The following is a 21,672-nucleotide window of genomic DNA, read 5'->3' as shown; positions in this document are numbered from 1 at the left end:
TATTCTTTCCTGATCAATCACAACTTCTGTACAACATACACTGAACTGCACATGCGCAACTAAATGTAATATTTAGACATATGCTAAAAAGGAATTAATTCTCCTGAAGAATCAACATGTAAACACTAATCTAGAGTGCTTGCATTCCTCCCTGATCCAGCAATATTCATTGTGCAGCTCTGCATATCCAGCTCTTGGATAAAACTTTCCTCCAGGTCCTCTACTTACTGCCTATGTGCACCATGGGCCTTTCTTTTCCTAATGATTAGCCAAAAAAAAAGCAACATTCTACCATTTGCCCAGACACTGCTGATTTAAATGTATCATGACACATATGCCAATTAAAAGGACACAGTGGGGAAGGTTTTTTAACCAAAAATGTTTGGCACTGGGCGAAGCCACATAGCGAATATCACTAGAAGAAGAAGCCAAGTATTTCACATTGTAGGCTGCTTTCAGGGGAACGGGGCAGTAAAGGAAAACAGTACAAAGAAAATGACAGTATGAAAAATTCTCAAGTTTTCATGCTTTAATATTATATTATTATATATATTATTATTATTGCTACTATGTAAAGCAAAGGCTGCATGGGTCTGTAGCAAAAAAACTTATACACCAGCCTGCCCTAATTTACTAAAAATAAATTTGTGCATGACGGACTAATAAAGCTAGTTGAAACAGTTTCCTATCGGTGGAATAAAGGTTTGGTTGAATAAGGATGGGACAAAGGTTTTTAGTGTTACCTTAGTGGGGTCAATTATGCCTTTTTCCACCATATCAACAAACTCTCCAAGCATAGCATCATATCCTATGCCAGCAGGGCTCTGCATGATTTTCTCAACAATCAATGATCCTTCAACACCAGCATTCCTTGCTATCGTCATTGCGGGGATCCTCAGTGTTTTTTTGATTATTTCGATTCCTAAAAAACAAAAAAATATATATATATACAGAATTCAAAAGTAAAAATTATGTTATCTGTTAATCTTTGTGTATCATACTGTTTGTAACAGCAGCAAAAAAAAAAAAAAAAAAAAAAAAAAAAAATCAACCTACATTATGTGTGAAAGATACATCACACATCCAAAAAACCACGGAAATAGTTGTGAGGTGATCAGAATATATTATTAACCATTTTCTCCCTCAAACCCTTATGTATAATTAATAATCATTAATGTGGGTGACCCAGGTGGTTTTTCTTCCCACCAATTGAAAAAGTGGAGTAGGCAGGCAGGTCTGTTTTTGCAGAAGGGGCCAGGCATCATCTCTTTTGCAACAAAATAAACTTATCTGCCTGCTTGCAATTTTTCAATTACACTCATACACTTGTACCCAGTCCTCTTATGGGTCACCTAAGCCTTTGCTCTCTTTTTTTCACAGAAGGACAAAAGGACTCGCTTGCTTTGTATCGCAATTATTTCTGATATTCCCATAAGAAAATGGCCTTCCCTTTTCAGCATTATAATGCCTAGGTGGCAGTTTACAGATCCAATCTCTAGATATCTATCTATATATTCATCTCTAGGCCAAGCACTTTGCATCGGTCCACAAATCTGGTAAACTATCTTTAATCCTTGCTTAATAAATAGATATCATTGTATGTTTCCTGTAACTGGAGCGCAGTTTTCCTAAATTTTTGTTTATCCAAATTCCCAAACTTACAATGTCAATTAGCAGAAAAATAGTATTCAATAAATAAAGTACCAATTTTTTGATCCTCATTAGATGGTATCAAGGAGTCCAGTGCAGGTATGCAACGCAGCAGTGCACAGCCACCTCCTACCACAATGCCTTCCTCTACTGCTGCACGTGTGGCATTTAAAGCATCTGTTACTCTGTCTTTCTTTTCATTAACCTCAACATCACTGGTTCCGCCAATCTAGAAAAGATTGAGAAATAAAAACCATCATTAACAGCCTAAGATAAAGTAAAAATCTAAAACACACACGCACACACACACACCTCCCTAATTTCTTACCTTTAGTACAGCAACACCATCAGAAAGCTTAGCCAGTCTCTCATTTAATTTTTCTTTTTCATATTCACTGTTTGTAGCGTCCAGCTGTTCCTTGATTTCCAGAACTCGTTTCTCAATCTGTGCTTTGTCTCCCTTGCCTTTCAGTAGCATAGTGTCATCCTTTGTTACTATAACCTCTCCCACTTTTCCAAAGTCGTGTGGCTGAATGTCTTCAATATTCAAGTTGAGAGCCTCTTCTCCAAAAACCTATGTACAATGAAGTAAAATAGGTATGTGTTTCACACTTAAACCTAATTATGTAACATTTTATTTTTTTTTATTCAATTTTAGATGCTTACAAATTCAATTAGGATGCCCCCTAAAAGCAGTTAACTCATGCACAAGTTAAAAAGGAAAAAAAAAAAAATGTATACCATACATTTGCTTGTAGGTACTTATATATGGCCTGGATGTTAAAAAAAATGTAATTCACCAACACAAAGTTGCATCAGCTTTTGCTATTTATCTAGCTCTGGCATAGCAATATATCCTATGCTGTTTATTAAGTATGCGCAGGTATAATTGTAATGACTCCAGGGGAAAGCAGATGCAGTGAATAGGGTCCAACCTAGAAGAGACAGGGTGCCATGTTTCTATGGGTCAATTTACTTTGGACAATCATCCTTCAAATGGCGAGCAGAAAACAGTAAAGCATTGGGTAGCCAAATTCTGCAAACATACTTTGACACAGAGGCCAGTCAGTTCCTTAAATAAAACACCAACAGCAGGCAGTACTTTCTGTGGTGACACAGGGGGCTTGTGGGAGACACCTAGAAGTGTCAGCAGCAGTGGATGAAGCACCGAAAAAAAAAAAAAACTCCATTACATTGTTGATTAGTATTCTTCTTTTTCTATTAAAAAGTACTTTAAAGTGTTTTTTTTTTTGTTTTTTGTTTTTTTGTGAAAGAGAAGGTCACTTGTAAATATATGAATGTCCATAGCCTGGGAACATTCTATTCTGTTCAATTGAAACAAGTAATATCAACATACTTTGTCACGTTAACCACAACCTATGATATATTATAACCAGTTCGATGACTAAGGCTACTTACACACATGCAATAGTTTTCGTCGGACAATCGGCACGGCCGATATCGGACAAGAATCTTGTGTGGGTACAGTGCCCGTCGACTATCATCTGAACAACCGTCCTGGTGGATCCACAGGCGATGGATGACCGTAATGGAAGTGAAGGGGGAGAGAGCACAGTGGGTGCCGCTACGTCGTTCTCCCCCCTTGCCTCGCATAGAGCAGAACAGTGCTGTATGTATGCAGTCATTGGAAAGGATAGTGAAAGGTCCTTTCCAAAGACAATTATTGCATGTGTGTACACAGCCTAAGTGAAATGGCTGATATCTGAGTATTGCATTAACTAGAACAAAATGTAAAACAAAAAGGAGGAAAAAGTTGCTTCCTCTTTTCCATACAAACACACCACATTGAGGCTCAACCTAATGAGTGGGATTTTGGCACTCCCAACTTCACTACCATACATACATAATCCTATGTCAACTTACAACTCCTCCTGAAGAGATGGCCATATCCTTAAGCTGATTTTTTCGATTATCACCAAAACCTGGGGCTTTCACAGCAACTACCTGAAGACCAACTTTTAGCCTAAAAATAAAAACAAACAGTCAATATAGGTACGTACACACACACTAGCAGTTAAAAGGTCATCCTGGAGATCCATAGCTCCATTAAACATCTACCAACTACATTCATTCTGTCATAATATTCACTTGTGTCTCTAAAACTTACCAAGCAGTTTTGACTATACACAAAATAAAAACCCAAATCTATCTGGCCAACATGCATGTATACCAATTTTCATTGCCTCAGCAACTGACACAGCTGTCACTGTGCACAAAATATATCTTTCCATATATTCACCTGTTTAAAACTAAAGTACTCAAAGCTTCCCCATCAACATCTTCTGCAATTATGACTAAAGGTTTGCGGTGGGCATTTGCAATCTCAAGAGCTGGAACTATAGACTGAACATTAGAGATTTTCTTTTCACTAAGCAGAAGATATGCATCTTGGAATTCACATTTTTGCCCTGCAAAAACAAAAAACAAAAAGGGATTAACAAAGTTTTGTAAATGACAATTTAGACTTTTATTATATACTGCAATACATGACATTTTTTTACATGTATACATACTGTCACAATACATTAGCTGTATTTTCTATAGCAAACAAATTTTGAACAGTGTGCACCTTCACAGTTAAGTTAAGGTACAGAGAACAAAAGCGTATGTATGTATGTATGTATGTATGTATAATATATATATAAAAAAAATGCCATCATGTAACCAGTTTATGATAAACCCCCCAAGCAAGAGTAAATCTTTACTCCCTTTTCGTTCAAGTGATTTCTATCAAGCATCAGGCATCCATTAAATCATAACTGTCAGTACAGCTTTAGTACAATACAAAATATCCAGCCAATCCTTGTTTTATGCGAGCCTAGCCAAGAAGCTACAATGACAATTTTCTACTCGATTTAAAAACAAGTTTTTTTGTGTAGAAGTATAAAAAAGCTCACCCTTAGAAGTGTTTATGAAATAAGGAGAAATGTAGCCTCGATCAAATTTCATTCCTTCAATTATCTCCAGCTCATCATGAAGTGTTTTTCCATCCTGTAAATACATTTAGCAGTAATCACTTACAGCAAGAAAAAAGGAGCACTTACCAAATATGTCATATTATGTTTTCCAATATAGCAATAAAATAAATTACATATACATACATATACACACACGCTGAAATCCAAAAATTAAACTATATCTCAAGGCTGCCACAATGAAGAACATAGCTCCCACATACTATATTGTATCCTAAATCTTGGTTAAAAATGATTAGTTCTAATTAGTGGTGAAGGTTTACACTTTGGGTTGCATTTATAAATTATTCCTCTCTCAATTCTTACCTAGATTTGCCACTAAATTCATTAGAATATCAAGCATCTATTGCAGTGACTGCAGTGCTTTTTTGACAATTGGCCACCAGGTGGCAGGACGAGTCACCATTTGCATTATAAGATTAATAAAATAAAAAATATTTTATATATTAGCAGAATGGTAGCAAAGGTCTGCTTCACAATACATACTAATAAACACAGAAGGCCTGCAACATCACTATTGCATGCTTTAGCATCATTAAGTGAGGTCTTCATATCAAAATCAGTTTTTGCATGAAATCTGCAGATGAGGCACCCAACTCACATCTGAAGACTGACTAGGATTAGGAATATTTTACCTTTATTCAGTTTCTAATAATGGGAGAAGAAAAACACCTCCTCACCTTTAATACAGTAGCAAGAACAAAGGAAGACTCAGCAACAGACAGAAATCTATCCTCCAATCACTGCTTTGTGATCATACACTACCAAGGAGAAATCTAACCTATTATAAAATCCCATATCCCCATCAATTCTACTTTCACAAATTCAATACCCATACCTTGACAGTTATAACACCGTTACGACCAACTTTCTTCATAGCATCAGAGATAATTTTGCCAATTTCCTGATCTCCGTTTGCAGAAATTGTAGCAACCTGTGAAAAAAAAAAAAAAGAAATATTTAGCAAAATGCAGAGGTAGTACTGCTAAGCTGAGAACAGAAAACACACCTGTGAATTCATCGTGCCAAGGACACATCTCCACCTGCCATAAATAGTGTCTGCATTCTTAGATTTTTTTTTTTTTTTTTTTTTTAATCAAGAAGGTAAAATGATTTTATTGCAAAGGGGACACCTGTCACCCTAGAAAAAAAAAACTGTGTTTGCAAATTTTCATTGTTGGGGTTTAGTTTGGCTTTGACACTGGCCGAAATTAGAGGAAAAACCTGGGCAAATTTCCAACCAAGATGACGCAGAAAAAAAAAGTAACAAAAAGAAAATCTGAAAATGTAGTTGCTATTTCTGTAAAAATAATTCTGTAATTATGTAAAGAGAAAAACAAACCCTGAAATCATTACCTGTGCAATCTCCTCTGGTGTGGTGACAGGTTTTGACTGTTTCTTCAACTCTGTAATTACAGCATCGACTGCCAACATAACACCTGTAAAACATATTTGAAACAATATTTAAAACCAAACAGCTAATACCTAACTTGTTTAGTATGCAAAACAATAGAGTTACAGAAGAAACATAATATCACATCTCCAGGGAGCTTGGTCTGTATTTCATAATACAAGGACAGATGTAGCTCCTCTAGGTGATAATGACAATAAGTTACAGTATGGCAAATGATGGTTACACACTGTATTAAGCATATACATAACACCTGGGTATGCTTCGTCAAGGCATCATGATGTCACTAAGGGGAGGTTCCTCCCCTTTGATTGACAACCGGCTCCCCACACATGTGCGGTCAGGAGCTGGTAATATTAGTGGTCCGCGGGACCAAAGGTTGACGGCCGCTGTTCTAAATGACTCTTAGCTTCACTTTCTTGAAAGATAGATGCCCGGCAATGAAGGCAGAACAGCCCACATCCAGTGTTTGTACTAAAATATGAGAAGCTGTGACTTTGTTCCTGTCCAATGTATACCAGGAACACATGTATAAAGAAGGAAATTATTGGTTGCTATTGAAGAGCTTGTACACACTGGTGTGTTTCATTTTCATGCATTGTCGCAATGCTAGCACATGCATTGTATTGATATTCATTGTTGGCGTGAATCATGCACTACATTTGTGAGCAACACAACAAGAAAGGAAAGAGTGAAGGTCAGTGAAGTTTGCAATACTGGCATTACTGTTAGAAAGTGTTAAATACCATACATACCCCTTCTAATTTCCACTGGATTTGCACCCTTACTGATTTTTTCAAACCCTTCCTTAGCGATTGCTCTGGCAAGGACAGTTGCGGTAGTGGTGCCATCTCCTGCTTCCTCATTTGTATTGTTAGCAACATCTTGAACTAGTTTAGCACCAATGTTTTGATATTTGTCCTTCAGATCAATAGCTTTTGCCACTGTGACGCCATCTTTAGTTACTTTTGGACTGCCCCATGATTGCTCAATGATCACAGTTCTTCCCTAAAAATTGATAAGAATTAAACAGATTAAAGCATTTTAACATTGTACAAGTTAAAACACTTTATATTTCTTATGTAATGGTAGAATTGGGTAAGCTCCAAATGAAACTGGGAAACAAATACTGCTAAAAAGTAAATAGATACATAAAACATCCACATACATAATAAACTATCACACAATATGTTCTCAAACTGTCTCTGCAAGGGGCCTTCCAGGCAAAAAGTAACAAGGGGCAAGGTTGTTTTGTGTAAAAACAATTTTGTGGTTATAATTTCTCCCCTCCTCGCACAAATAAACTGTTGGACAAACTAAGACTTGCTTTTGTCATGGCTAACATCCAGCCATCCTCCCACATCTATAGGAAACGTAGAAGGTCAGTTAGCCCATCATTCAGTTTTTTGAAGGTTGCTGGAGTCTATGAACTATGTTTTTTTTTTTTTTTTTTACATGCCTCAGTATCTTTGGCAGTAATACGTATGTACTACAACTCCAAGGACTGCATAAATGCCATAACTCCTATAAAGGTGATCCTTGTTGTCTGTAACTTTTGATTTTGTGTATGAAAGAAGGGAAAGTACCCAAACACATGGACAAATTACTTAGAATTGCTTCAAGGCTCTAAAGTTGTGCGCTATACAAATGCATGGAAAAAAAAAATTGTTGAATGATCTATCATGTGACTCTCTCCTACTGCAGTACTAGCAGAGAACACAGAAGAAAAATATGCAAGCTGCCATTGCTAAAAATACTCCAAGCCTAGTTAATTGAAAGTATGTGTATCAGTCAAATCCGAAGTCATTTGATGCTTACTTGTTCTGGGATATTATCAAAGCCAAGCAAATTGCTTTTGAATATTAAGAGCTTAATAGTGGCAACTTTTATTTTTCTGTCCGGAAATTATTGATGAATGTAACGAATGTCATGTGCGCCACAAATCAGAAACACATGACATTTATTTAGCAATGCAGTGCCGGAGATGCACAGGACAGTGCACTGGTATGCCAAACACTGGAGCCGCAACAACCTTAATGTGCAATGTGGGAATAAGTGCATTTTACCACAACACACAAATGAAAATGGGGACTTTCAATGACCCTGTACCAATTCATGCACACCAAAATGGTTTGCTGCAAGCATTGGAGAGAATTTTAATATTTTCCCCTATTGTTTCCTGCACCAAAATCATGGCAAGCACCGACCTTCTATTATAAGCAGCAAGCAGGTGTTTCTATACTTTGGATATAAGCTCCAGAGCCCGTGCTTAGATCGTTGAGGATATATAATTGCACAAAAAAAACCCCTATAAAGGTCAGGGGGTGGCTTGATGTAATACCTACTGGATGTTAATATGTAACTAGGTAATTCACAGTCTGCACACATGTTCACCTTAAAGTTCATCTCAAATCTTTGTCTTCCACCCTTTCCTCTCTAGCCCTTGATTGTAAGCTCTTCGGGGCACGGTCCACTCCTCCGCCGGTGTCACTGTTTGTATCTGTCTGTCATTTGCTAGCTCTATTTAATGTACAGCGCTGAGAAATATGTTGGCGCTTTATAAATCCTGTTTATTAACAACCCATCCAGTATAATATTTAATTTTCCTTGCCATGTGATAAAGATATATTTACTCGAATCCACAGTTCAGTGGTAGGCACCCCCTGTGTCCTCCCCATAGGAAATAAATTTGGCCACTGGTGTTTAGGGATTAGGCATAGTTGCTGTTCAATCATTAGATTTTCACATGACCCTTTAACAAATGATCGCCCCGGGTGCTGAAAATCTGTGTGTATGGTGCTTTTCGTTATAAAACCTCTGATTTCCTGCTAACCCAGGGGCAGTGGATTTTGCTCACCAAGGAGGGGGCTTCAAATGTTTCAGCCATAGATAGCCATTGCCCCACCCCCTATCAGCAGAAGCTCCGCCCCCTGTCAACCTCCCAAATTCTGGCTGCCAAAAACAGTACCCTTCCCATCAAGGAGGGGCTTTAAATGTCACACTCAGACTGCCATAATCCCACCCCCAGACAAAAAAGCTCCACCTCCTGTCTATTTCCTAGATTTTTTTGGATAGATATGGAGATAACATTTCTATGGTTTACCACAACCAGCGTAGATTAAGGGGGAACTAAGCTGCACTGGCTATCTCTGCAACCAGATATTATCCTAGGTAGAGGGACCAATTAATATTATTATGGTGTTTTTAGACCTAAGCCTTTTTGAAGGTAATTAGATAACTATTTGTGCAAGCAAGAACAGTTAGCCAAGCATGGGGCAAATTTGTTTCTATTAAACGTTCATGCAGTAAATAAAAGAAGGGTCTTGCTGCAATATTCACCTCCTTTCCAGTGCTTAGAGAGTTCTCTACAGCACATTGCAGTGTTCTCCCCAGACCCTTTTAGCTGGGCGCACCGCCCGGCACGTTTCAGTAGCCACCCAGCTGTTCTTGGTGGTTACTGAATAGTTGGGTGACAATACAGGGGCTGTCACCTGCCTACAATTTCTTCCCACCTGGCTTAAAAAAAATTTTGGGTTGGGCACTGCATTATCTCAATCTTTGTGTATAGATGATGCCTAAAACCCACCCAGGTGTAAGGATGCAGAAAAAGGAGCCGACATTGAAAGTCCACTGCCCAAATTTGGGCTCTAAAGTGTATGCCACCCCTAACATTAATTACTGATTGAATGGGGCGTGTGTTTTTTAACCTTTGAAGTCACAGATTGAGCATTGTCACCCTAAAACAGGGCTCAGAGATCGGCGTGTGTGCGTTTGTAGGAACAGTGTTGTCACCCTTGGACCCACAGACTGCTGGTTCTGATACCAGACCAGCCAACTGTGCAGCTTATACTATCTGTTTCTTCTATACCAAATGCACAGATAGCAAAACCCGGATTACAAGGTCAGTGAACCACGACCATTACACATTTTGTTTTGTAAATGTAAAAAAAAAACATAGCACAGAGCTGCAGTGAGCGTACAGGGGTGTATGTGGATAAATATTGAAGGTAAAGTTATAATTTAAACTGTACACACTCAGCAAAAGAAGATCTGAGGACGCTCACCTTTGGCCCCATTGTTACTGCAACAGCATCAGCTAGAAGGTCAACACCTTGCAGCATGAGCGCTCTGGCTTCAGCCCCGAACTTCACATCTTTGGCATAGGTTCGGCTAAGACGAGGCACCAGGGATCGAGATAACGGGCGCACTTGGCGAAGGACGGTGGGCAAACGCAACATTTTGAAATAGTCTGAAAAAAAAAAAAAAAAAAGCAGAGAGACAAGTTACATAGTAAGTCAGGTTGCATTAGAGTTAAAAAATGTATTACATATAATAGAGATGTAAGGGGCAGTGCGTAAATCAAACCTGGAGTTGGATATTAAAGCGGAACTAAACCCAAAAATGCCGCAGATCCTGCCGGGAGGTTTCCGCAAGATCGGGTGATGTAAATAGAGAAAAAAAAAATGCACGTACATTGTGCTATGACTTCTAATATGCACATGGTACGGTCTCTCTATTTTTGTTATGCAAAATTGGTTTAAAAAACCTTAATAAAAACTACTGAAACCAAATGCATGTACTGAAACCAAATGCATGTACTGAAACCAAATGCATGTGCGTGCGATCGGCAATTTTTTGTCAATGAAAGGGCACATGTGCAGAAGAGCCTCCCGGGATATGTAAGGGGTCCCATGCCATGGCAATCAAGGGAAAAAAAAATAACATTTTTAGTTTAAATAAAAGGTTGTCTACTCATTTAAAAATTAGGGTTGCATTTAGGATCATACATTATATGAAGAGCTTCTTCTATATACAATGAGACAAGTGAGGTTATAATAAAACAGGATTTATATAGCACCAACATATTATGTAGCGCTGTACATTAAATAGGGGTTACAAATGACAGATAATATAATCTAAAGTCCCCGGTGTCCTCCCCATACCTGCTCGGAGCGATGCCGGTCACACACACACACGTGTCTCACACCGAATGACACACACACTGCCTGCAACACACTGAAATATCCGACCGCCTGCCACTGTCACGTGAGCTCTCCATCCCCTCACCCCGGAACATGTATACCTATCCCCTACACTACACCCAGCCCTACTCAACAGCGCCACATCCGGTTCTCGCTATACTGCATACAGATTCCGGGCTCCGACTTCCAGAAGTTTCTGGAATTGCCTTACTTTTTCAAGGTCGGAGGTAGACTGACCTTCAACCCGGATGCTGTAGAAAGAACTCCCTGAGATTCCTTCTTTTATGCTTTTTCTTTAGTAAAGGCGTTCTACGTTTGTAATAGCTGTCAATACCGTGCACGGATTCGTCCTACGGCTGTCAATTTAGAACGCTCTAGGTGACATTGACGTCTGGACACGCCCCTACAGGTCGCGCATGCGCGCTAAGTGGTTTGTATTCACGTGTGCAGCCCGGGCAGCGTTCAGTTGTGCAGCATTGTCGGTGAGCGGAGGCAGCACGAATATTCAGTATGGTAAGTCCGGGGATTGTGTTAGCTTCTGCTCGTTGTGTGTGATCACCTATTGCTTTATATGTCTTCCTCTTTATTAATAAAGCTGTGTTTTATATATTCAAATTCATATCTATTGCCCCATGCTGTGATCACATGATCGAGTTGCCCCCATCAGTAGGGGTATTTCTACCTCTGTAGCTGATTTTTCATTCTCATCTGATTTATATGTATATATTTACTTATAGCAGGTACTCAGATCCCATCAGATGCAAGCATGCCCCTAGATCACTTTACATTCTTCCTGTTAATATTAATAAACAGGATTTATATAGCGCCAACATATTACACAGTGCTGTACATTAAATAGGGGTTATTAATAAACAGGATGTATATGGCACCAACATATTATGCAGTGCTGTACATTAAATAGGGGGTTAATATTATTAATGGACAGGATTTATATAGTGCCAACATATTACACAGTGCTGTACATTAAATAGGGGGTTATTATTATTATTAATGAACAGGATTTATATAGCACTAACATATTACGCAGTGCTGTACATTAAATAGCGGTTGCAAGGAACAGACAGTGACACAGGAGGAGGAGAGGACCCTGCCCCAAAGAGCTTACAATCTAGGAGGAAGGGGAATTAACACACAAATTGATTTAGATTATTCTTTATCTCTTTTATTTTGCTATAGATAGCCCACTTTGTTTATTGTACATTGTGACGTTTAGTAAAAGATGTTCAGTATTTTCCTTAGTTTTACCTCCACCTTCCTCCAGCCAGATTTTTGCTGATTGTTCATCACATCTAGCATCTACAGAAGTCCTCCTACATCATTCCCTGGCAGATTGATAAATAATCATTGTGCAGTCCTTATGAAGGAGAGCACAGCAGAGTGCCACTTGTTCTCCTCTTTCCATAGAACATATTGGTGATGTGTGTACAATGCTCGTTCATCTCATTCATCTGCAGTGACATCAGAAATCTGGCGTGTGTACGGGTTTTATATTTGCTTGTCCCCACTCTCCAAGGACTTCATTGTTCCCCAGTCCCCCATGCTTCTGCGAATGTGCACTTTTTTGCCATTCATTCTTTGGCCACCATTGAGACCAATAGGCAGCCTTCCTGTAGGAATTACTGGGAATATTATTAATAATAAACAAGATTTATATAGCGCCAACATATTACACAGCACTGTATAAATAATAAATATGGGTTGCAAATGACAGACAGATACAGACAGTGACACAGGAGGAGGAGGGGACCCTGCCCCGAAGAGCTTTCAATCTAGGAATGTTAGCGGAGAGGAGGTTTTTCCATGATAAATGGGTGTGCTAGTTGCTGCCATAATATTTTGGACCCCAAATGTCTCACAGGCAGCAATAAAATCTCCCAACAAAACCCATACCTATGCTGTCCAAAACTACAAGGCTCGTTTGGCTGTAGTTCTACCATAAAGTGCACCTGTCATTGTTATCCTGACTAATTAATAATAAACAGGATTAATATAGCGCCAACATATTACATAGCTCTGTACACTAAATAGGGGTTGCAAATAACAGACAGCGACACAGGAGAAGGAGAGGAGCCTGCCCCAAAGAGCTTACAATCTAGGACTAATGACTAAAGTCCCCATCCCAGTTACATAAGCACCGTCATCTTTCACAATTGGCAGCGTGACCTCTCACCAGCTGTCACCTTCTGTGATTTGTTCTGAACTAGAATCTTCTATTGGTAAAATCCTGGCCAGGAGCCCATCACATGCATGGTTTGTACCCAGCCATCCATAGAACCTAGCAGTCCTATCAACTCATCACAAGAACAGTCAGCCTTTATCCAATTATTATTAAACAGGATTTATATAGCGCCAACATATTACGCAGCGCTGTACATTAAATAGAGGTTGCAAATGACTGACAGATACAGACATAAGAGGAGGAGAGGACCCTGCCACAAAGAGCTTACAATCTAGGAGGTGGGAGAAGTAAGACAATAGGAGGGATCTTTAGTTCTGTATATATTTTAGGATCTCATGCAGGATTTTGTGTAAAACAGCTCTGTCCAGACCACTTAGCTAATCGCTGCTAATATCTGAAGAATAGGTCTTTGATTTTGGGGGGGAGAAATGGGGAAATGCTGTTACAGAGACCATAAAGAAAAAGTTAACTTCTGCCTAGTTAGGCACATGTGTCTGGGATGAGCATTAACCTTTACAGGAAGACAAAGGGCATGCACGTGGAGTTAGGAAACCATCCACCTGGGTGAGATCAATGGTCTGTATATTAACTTACATTTGCTATCAAGGTAAGAGGTGTGAGATATTTCCAGTTTTTTCACAAACTGATGTAGTGAATGCTGCAAAACCTGTTAAAGGAAGATGCATGTTCTTTTACCAGATTTGTTTTAGAAGTGCAATTTTCAAGGTTAATAAAGGTCACTGAGTAACTGAAGCTGTATTGTGTAGGATGGTCATGGTGAACAAATGGTCCTCTGGAGAAATAACAGAACCATTAATATTATTAATAAACAGGATTTATATAGCGCCAACATATTATGCAGTGCTGTACGTTAAATAGGGATGCCTGATAAAACCATGAAACTTTTTTCTTTTCTTTGTTGAGGAAGAAAGAAACCTATACTGTAGCCAGAATAAAACTCCTTTCCCATGCAAAGTTAAACTAGACGAAAATGATAAAACTTTGATCCAATTTACTACCCAGATTATGCCTTATCCCTTAACTTTTACCAATCCAAACATTAATACACAAACATTGGGATTTTACTAGCATATATTCTGAACCACCTGTTTCTTTTATATCATTTATTGAAAACAGCTTATTTTAAAACATTTCAATCAGTTCCTGATTTATAGTATACATATACTGTATTAAACACACAATAGCATAATACAGTAATCAATACATTAAAATTTCTTTAAAAAAATTCATTTTGTTATGGTTATCCTCCATACTGTTTAATTCACATTAGGGATACCCTTAATAGCAATACGTTTCATTTCTATACAGAAAACTGAAAATACAGGCAGAAGAAAAGTTTGTAATAATGATTATATCTTATTATAATATTGTGTGTGTGTGTGTGTGTGTGTGTGTGTATGTATGTGTGTGGAAATTGTAGGTGGGTGGCAGCCCCTGTATTGTGACCCAACTCTTCAGTAACTATCCAAAAACAACCGGGTGGTTAATGAAAAGTGCTGGGTGGTCCGCCCGACTAAAAGAGGCTGGGGAGAACACTGTATATATCTCCATATCCACACCAGTGCATCGTAAGCTACACATCAAAGGATCAGTGATGCATTCATAGAGTAGAGGAAGAAGGCTGAGGCATATACACTGGATCTCCCAAATTGATAAAGTATAATAATCATTCATTCTTGTAGATTAACTTCATTTAAAACAAGTGCCAGACTTCTGAACCTTAATCCCCAATTACTGCTGCTACAATGACAAAAATCCCCAGCTGCCATCTAACTACAGCACTCGCTGGATTCTTTAGATTTTTTTTAACAACTCATTTAATGAATGGCTAAATCATTGACTGCTAATTCCTCAAGTTTAGAGCTGGCTGTCAGGGGGTACAATTATTTTGAGCTTTCAGATATAAAATAAGCCCCCTAAATTCTTATAATGGGAATTTCTTTCCCTAACAGGTACCTGTGACCTTAACAGCAAATTTGGTGACATTATGTTCAGGGGCTATGCAATTAAATAAATCTGCGTCAGAAGTGTTCTGACTATAATAAAAAATGACATCTATTTTGTAAGAATATGATTGGTCTTCTTGATATCCCAAGCACAATACCTTGTACAGGAGCCTTGCATTTAACCAAAATTATTTAAATTAGTGTACTTGAGATTGACCTAATCAGAAATCCTCTGTGTATCTTTAGTAATTGTATGTTTAGTATTATTCCTTTTTTATGTTGGTGGTCCAAGGCAGTGGCCTTGGTGTAACTTTAATGTAAGCATATTGTTCATCAAAGAGAAGTTTGGTAACTTTTTTTTTTTCCATGAAATATTTGTGCTTTGTTTAACTGATGATCATGGCCTGTGGTTGCTCAATAGTGTCCTTTCATTTTGTTCTGTCTTTTACCACAGACACTGCATGGACTTTGTATGTCTGTTTTACGCATGATTAGATGGCTTGTCTCTTAGTTCAGATCCCTCCCCTACCCAAAAAAAAAAAAATGACCAGAACTGTCCTTGGTGTATATCAGTAGCAGGGATATTTGCTTGTAAACTCATTATCAGCTGCTGTGATTTATACAGGACAGCTTCCGCTACTAAAACAGAAAAGATCTTTTAATATTTCTAGATTGTAAGCTCTTCGGGGCAGGCTCCTCTCCTCCTGTGTCACTGTCTGTATTTGTCCGTCATTTGCAACCCCTATCTAATGTACAGCGCTACGTATTATGTTGGTGCTATATAAATCCTGTTTAATAATATTATTCTACTTTTTTTTTTGGACCTCACATTGATGTATACTTTTTCCACATCCTAGAAGTCTCATTTATTATCAGATCCAGTGTCATATGTCTGTGGTTATTGGGATGGAAGGGGGGTAGTTTGTGCCCTTGAGCTTTCTAGGGTTTTCCTTTGACATTGACTGTGTCCTTGGAAATGGGGATGAGAAACCTTGTTATCCAGCTGACAGAGCATGGCTGCTTTTGATTCCTCCCCCCATGTAGGCAGACTGTCCTTCACTCACTGATTTGTGGATAAAGCCTTCCTAACAAAGCCTCTTTATTCATGCACTTTTTTTTAGATGCATGTGTAAAGAGATTAGTTTAAAACATTCTTTTCATTGCATGTTCAATATTTCTTTCTATAGTTGGTCTTTCATGCAATGCAAATTGCCCAGCTCACTGAATGCAAATTCCTCTGTCTATGGCTGATATTGTATTTCAACAGGTGCAAAAAACAACACATGGTGAGTGCAAATTTTGGGCAGCGCGGTGGCTCCGTGGTTAGCACTCTGGCCTTTGCAGCGCTAAATCCCAGGTTCAAATCTCAACCAGCACACTATCTGTGCTTTTTGCAGGTTTTCCCTGTGTTTGCGTGGGTTTCCTCCTGTTTCCTTCAAAATTCAAAAAACATGCACTTAGGTTAATTGTCTCCCCCCCCCCCAAAAAAAAAAATGACCTTAGACGGTATTAGACATATGACTATGGTAGGGACATTAGATTGTGAGCTCCTTTGAGGGACAGCTAGTGACAGGACTATGGACTTTGTACAGTGCTGCGTAATATGTCGGCACTATATAAATACTGTGTAAAAATATTAATATCTTGAAACAATCTTTTGTAATATTTTCAAGTAACCGTAGAACAAATAAGCACTGTACACACAGCACTGTTCAGTTTTATAGAAATAAACAGGAGGCACCCCGCTGTGGCTGCATTTTTTTTAAAAAATATTTTACCCAAACCATGATTACAACAGACCCTACTCCTCCTCATATGCTACAGAACATACAACATATGTCTGCTCTCTCTGTCTGCGAAATGCTTGCTTGCTGTAGCTGCTCATACACTTGATTGCTTACATTATTGTGATTGAAACATGTTAACGTGTATTTAACAGTTATACCACCTTTTACAGTAACCATTTATCAGTGGATACAGTTCTTTTTGTTGTACAGTTATATATATTTTACTTTTTGTCATTAACAGGCAGGAAAGGCATTCAAAAGCTTTCTCCCTTTATTTGACCGTGTTCTTGTTGAACGGTTTACTCAAGAAACTGTCACCAAAGGAGGAATAATGCTTCCTGAAAAAGCTCAAGGCAAAGTCCTGCAAGCAACAGTGGTAGCAGTTGGAGAGGGCTCAAAAGGAAAGGTAAAAAAATATTAAAATGGCCAGTTCTAGGTAAACCATAACTCCTATGCATTGTTTGTATGCTGTAGAAAAAAATGCACTAGGAACCACTTTAGTTTAAACTTCATTTTTGTGTTATCTAATTCATTTTATTCGTACAGTTCCTATTAGTACAGAATGCACAATGTTGCACAATGCTACTTGCAATAACTTGGTATGCACACTGGCTCTGGGCAAAGACAGATTCAATTCTAACCTTATCTAACTACTATACTAAGGTATATCTTGTTTTTATTTATTTTTGTTCCCAGAGAATTTGTATTTATTATGAACAGTAAAACAATTACTTTTGTTGAGCAAAGCATTGTGCTAATTGTTTATACCCCTATGAGTGGGTTGTTATCTGTTGGAAAAGTTATTTGATAATATACTTAGAATACATTTATGTTCACTAACATCATTTTATTTCTTTTAGAATGGGGATCTTCAACCAGTCAGTGTAAATGTTGGTGAAAAAGTATTACTTCCTGAATATGGTGGTACAAAAGTTGTATTAGAGGATAAAGTAAGTAGGATTTATGAAGTCTTTTTATCATGTACTGTAATTCTGACTAAATGGATTGGTAACTTTTTTATTTTATTTTTTTCACAGGAATACTTCTTGTTTCGGGATGGTGACATTTTAGGAAAATATGTGAACTAATTCTCTACGTTTATGGTTTCTGAGTAATCATTCCACACAACTTCCACCCTTTAATTATGTAAATAACTGCCCCAATAAATGTTAGAAAAACTTGTACCTCTGTTGTGTTCTTCTTTATTAAAGTGTTTTATAATTTCCTTTGTTTCTTGAGTTGAGTATTTAGGATGCGCCCTGACAAGGGTACAAGCAGGGCATTTTTTTGGAGCTACAAAACAAGGGTTTCCGGGACAATAAAAATTGGGAAAACTGTCTACCTGTCCTAATGACCATTGTCGCTGTAATGAAACTTGTGTTCCAACGCATATATTACCCTACAAAGATACCCAAATAGTTACCATTAGTTTAGTATATTATAGGAATAAAGGTTCCTCAGTGGAGTGCAATTGAACAAAGCAGCTCTAATAACCAGTCCTTACATAGATTTCCATGAAAATTGTAAGTTGACCAAGACTTTGGGCTTGATTTATTAAAGACCTCCAAAGCTTGAGAGGATAAACTTTCATCAGTGAAACTGGGTGATCCAGTAAACCTGGAATAAATCTGGTCCAGGATTGAAAACATTTGCTACCAAATGACTTTGAAGAATTCCATTCCAGATGCTGGATCACCCAGCTTCACTGATGAAAGTGTATCATCTCCAGCCTTGGAGAGCTTTGATCTGACCCAATGTGTTAAAGCACATATAAATACACTGTTTCCATGTAACCCCACCTGGGCTACGGTTTTACCAATGTCCATTTGTTTTTGGATAATAGGAGTAAATAAGCTCCTATGTGGGAATAATAAATTGGCATTTGTAGATGTTAAATGTTCCTATAAATCAGTAGCCAGTGGGAGGAAGACCTCTTTATAGTTCCAATATACCAGATACATTGGAAGGTGCTAGAACATTCTGTACAGCAGAATTATCGGTGTGGATCTGTGTTTATTAAACAGGGTTCCTCCAGAGGCTTCTTTGAGCAATTTGTACCTCTCTGGTGAGTTTAGCTGACACCAATGATCTTTTTGGCTATCTGTGTGACATTCTTACCATTGACCACCACACTATTGTAATGTTAGTTGTGAATATAAGAATTATAGAAGGGTTTCCCTGAAGACCTGAAAGTTATTTTAATAATTCCTATGGGGACCACTGATGTATATTCTCTAACCATCAAATTTAGGTTATTTGTCAATATATAAAAAGAATACTGATACTCCATTTACATATCAAAACAACAATAGGCACATATACCAATGTATGAAATAACACATGCTACACTACACCTGACTACTAACATGTAGGAGTCAGGGTTTATAATGTTCCATGTGTATTTAGTATGTAAAGTAACATTTAAGCCTCAATGGGTCTCTATGCTTTCCTCTTAACAATACACTGGTGTGCATAGAACCAGGCACAAAGGAAAGATTGAGACATAAAAAAATGCATTGTCATTCAGCAAATGCATGATGTCATGCATCCTGTCCCAAAATGTACAAAGTAAAGAACAAATCAAAACAATTAAACCAGATTCCTGGACAGGTTTTGGTCATGCGCTAGGTCCTAGGTTCGAATCTCGGCCAGGACACTATCTGCATGGAGTTTGCAGGTTCTCCCCGTGTCTGTGTGGGTTTCCTCCGGGTACTCCCGTTTCCTCCCACATCCCAAAAACATGCAGTAAGGGTAATTGGCATCCCCTCAAAATTGTCCTTAGACTACAATAATGACATTTGACTGAGGTAGGGACATTAGATTGTGAGCTCCTTTGAGGGACAAATAGTGACATGACTATTGACTTTGTACACCGCTGCGTAATATGATGGCGCTATATAAATACTGTGTAATAATAATAATAATGTACCTTTATTGGGGGTTTAAATTAAAATTCAACCTGGGCTCTCAACTCATGAACCATAACTATAAACATTGTATAACCAACAAGCTAAAAGTAACAGACACTGGGTAATTGTCGCCCAAGATTAATGATCAAAAATAATTTCTGGTTAAAATCTTATGTGTGAACAGCAGTCACCTGACATTGTTTAGCAATCCATCATGATGGGTGTATAGCTTAAAGCAGACCTATCACCAATTTTTTATTACATTATATAAAAAGGTGGCAAACCCTCTTATATAATGATTTTTTTTTTAATCATTCCCCTTCAACTCCTTCTATCATTACCAACACAATGGTAAAGACTGAATAGGAAACCAGTAGGCTGTAGGCAGCTCCTTCTTTTGATATCTGGCATGCGCAGAAGGGGCTTTCTTGGAATGTAAAAAAAAAGTGCCAATTTCATGCATGCGCAGTGAGATTGACACTCTTTTTTTCATCTTTACAGCAGGCTACATCACCCGATCACAGGCTGTAGATGGCAGGGCCAGGCGCTTCCTTTGCATCGGGACGAAGGAGAATACCAGGATGGCACAGGACCTGATTGAGGACTTCTCCTGTATAACAATTAACAAGTGTGAACTTGCTCAAAGAATGCAAAAAACTTTTTTAAAGCTGGAAGGTGTGTTGAGAAATGTAAATTATAACCACAGGAGAGAGAGAGGTGACTATCAAGCAAAATATGGTGATGATGATGAGGCTTTACATGTTTTGTAGCAATAACCATTTTGTCGGATGTCCTCTGTAGAAAACAAGGAGCCATTATCCTAAGAATCTCCAGAATCCAATGCTTGCAGGAATATCATAGTGCTGGTCCCCTAATGCACCTTAAAGCTTCTCCATGACCCTCATGTTGCCTTAGGGTACAATAAGCCCTTTTCAGACTTGTGCCCCAAAACTGCATGGTTTGCATAGCAACTGCACTGCACTGCAGATCAAAGTATTTGCATGCATTGCCCTTGCATTTCCAGTGATAATCTAGTTCTAATGTAGCTAGGAAAATCACTTATACAGCCAGAAGCAACACATTGCTTTCAGGAACTATGCTGCAATGCTACCGCAGCACAAACACAACCACGTGCCAACAGCTCCCATTCAAATAAATAGAAGCATGGGAGAGCATGTGGTACAATTTTGTAGTTTACAAGTCTGAAAGGGGACTAAGGCTATGTACACACATCAGATAATTGTCCTTGGAAACGACTGAATAATGACGGATCGTTGCACATTGAAGCCGATGAACAAGGAATTGGGCGACGATTGTTCGTTATCTATAGTGTGTACGGTTGTGCAGTGATCGTGGATGCTTCTGCACACATGTGATGAACAAACACACAACAGCACAATAACTGTGTATATGTATATTTTTATTTATAATATCATGTTCACAAAATGAACGATCATTTGTTTTTTGTTATTTCCTATACGTCACTTCCTCCTGTAAGCATCTCTCAATCGATCGTATACTGTGTGTACAATATTGGTGGATTATATTTGATCGTTCATATCGTTACAGCATGTATAGAATCGCGCATTATACGTTCGTTCGTGAACACATTCTTTTTGTATCACTCAGAGCCATTATTTCCTGTATGTCACTTCCTCCTGTACACATCACTTCCTGCATCTCTCAAACAATCGCATGTAGTGTGTGTACATTATTGGTGGATTATTTTTGAACGATTGTATTGTTACAGCATGTACAGAATCGTGCACT

The 21,672-nt window shown here is 38.3% G+C and overlaps 2 protein-coding genes across 3 annotated transcripts in view; one reads left to right on the top strand and one right to left on the bottom strand.

The window, feature by feature from the left end:
• Nucleotides 1-11,297, bottom strand: part of HSPD1 (heat shock protein family D (Hsp60) member 1) — an 11,989-nt gene extending 692 nt beyond the window's left edge. Inside the window, exons 1-11 of one of the 2 annotated variants that reach the window (XM_072418818.1) lie at nucleotides 11,277-11,297; nucleotides 10,122-10,306; nucleotides 6,813-7,065; nucleotides 6,003-6,085; nucleotides 5,485-5,580; nucleotides 4,569-4,662; nucleotides 3,911-4,079; nucleotides 3,535-3,634; nucleotides 1,979-2,224; nucleotides 1,705-1,879; nucleotides 744-922 (exon numbers count right to left, since the gene is read on the bottom strand). In XM_072418818.1, the coding sequence (XP_072274919.1) occupies nucleotides 744-922; nucleotides 1,705-1,879; nucleotides 1,979-2,224; nucleotides 3,535-3,634; nucleotides 3,911-4,079; nucleotides 4,569-4,662; nucleotides 5,485-5,580; nucleotides 6,003-6,085; nucleotides 6,813-7,065; nucleotides 10,122-10,295 (1,569 nt within the window). In that variant the 5' untranslated portion in view covers nucleotides 10,296-10,306; nucleotides 11,277-11,297. Of the gene's footprint in view, nucleotides 1-743; nucleotides 923-1,704; nucleotides 1,880-1,978; nucleotides 2,225-3,534; nucleotides 3,635-3,910; nucleotides 4,080-4,568; nucleotides 4,663-5,484; nucleotides 5,581-6,002; nucleotides 6,086-6,812; nucleotides 7,066-10,121; nucleotides 10,307-11,000; nucleotides 11,139-11,276 lie in introns of those variants that run through there. The other variant, XM_072418817.1, reaches the window with a different exon arrangement.
• A 64-nt stretch (nucleotides 11,298-11,361) lies between these two features.
• Nucleotides 11,362-18,177, top strand: HSPE1 (heat shock protein family E (Hsp10) member 1). Its single transcript, XM_072418826.1, has 4 exons — nucleotides 11,362-11,552; nucleotides 17,235-17,399; nucleotides 17,854-17,943; nucleotides 18,031-18,177. Exons 1-4 carry the CDS (start codon nucleotides 11,550-11,552, stop codon nucleotides 18,079-18,081), a joined length of 309 nt encoding a protein of 102 aa, XP_072274927.1. The 5' UTR covers nucleotides 11,362-11,549; the 3' UTR covers nucleotides 18,082-18,177.
• Nucleotides 18,178-21,672: the final 3,495 nt, after the last annotated feature.

This window comes from Pyxicephalus adspersus, chromosome 7 (genome assembly GCF_032062135.1).
Source record: "Pyxicephalus adspersus chromosome 7, UCB_Pads_2.0, whole genome shotgun sequence".
Taxonomy (NCBI): domain Eukaryota; kingdom Metazoa; phylum Chordata; class Amphibia; order Anura; family Pyxicephalidae; genus Pyxicephalus; species Pyxicephalus adspersus.
The sequence above is the reverse complement of the archived record's forward strand: the minus strand, read 5'-3'. Positions and strand labels throughout refer to the sequence as shown.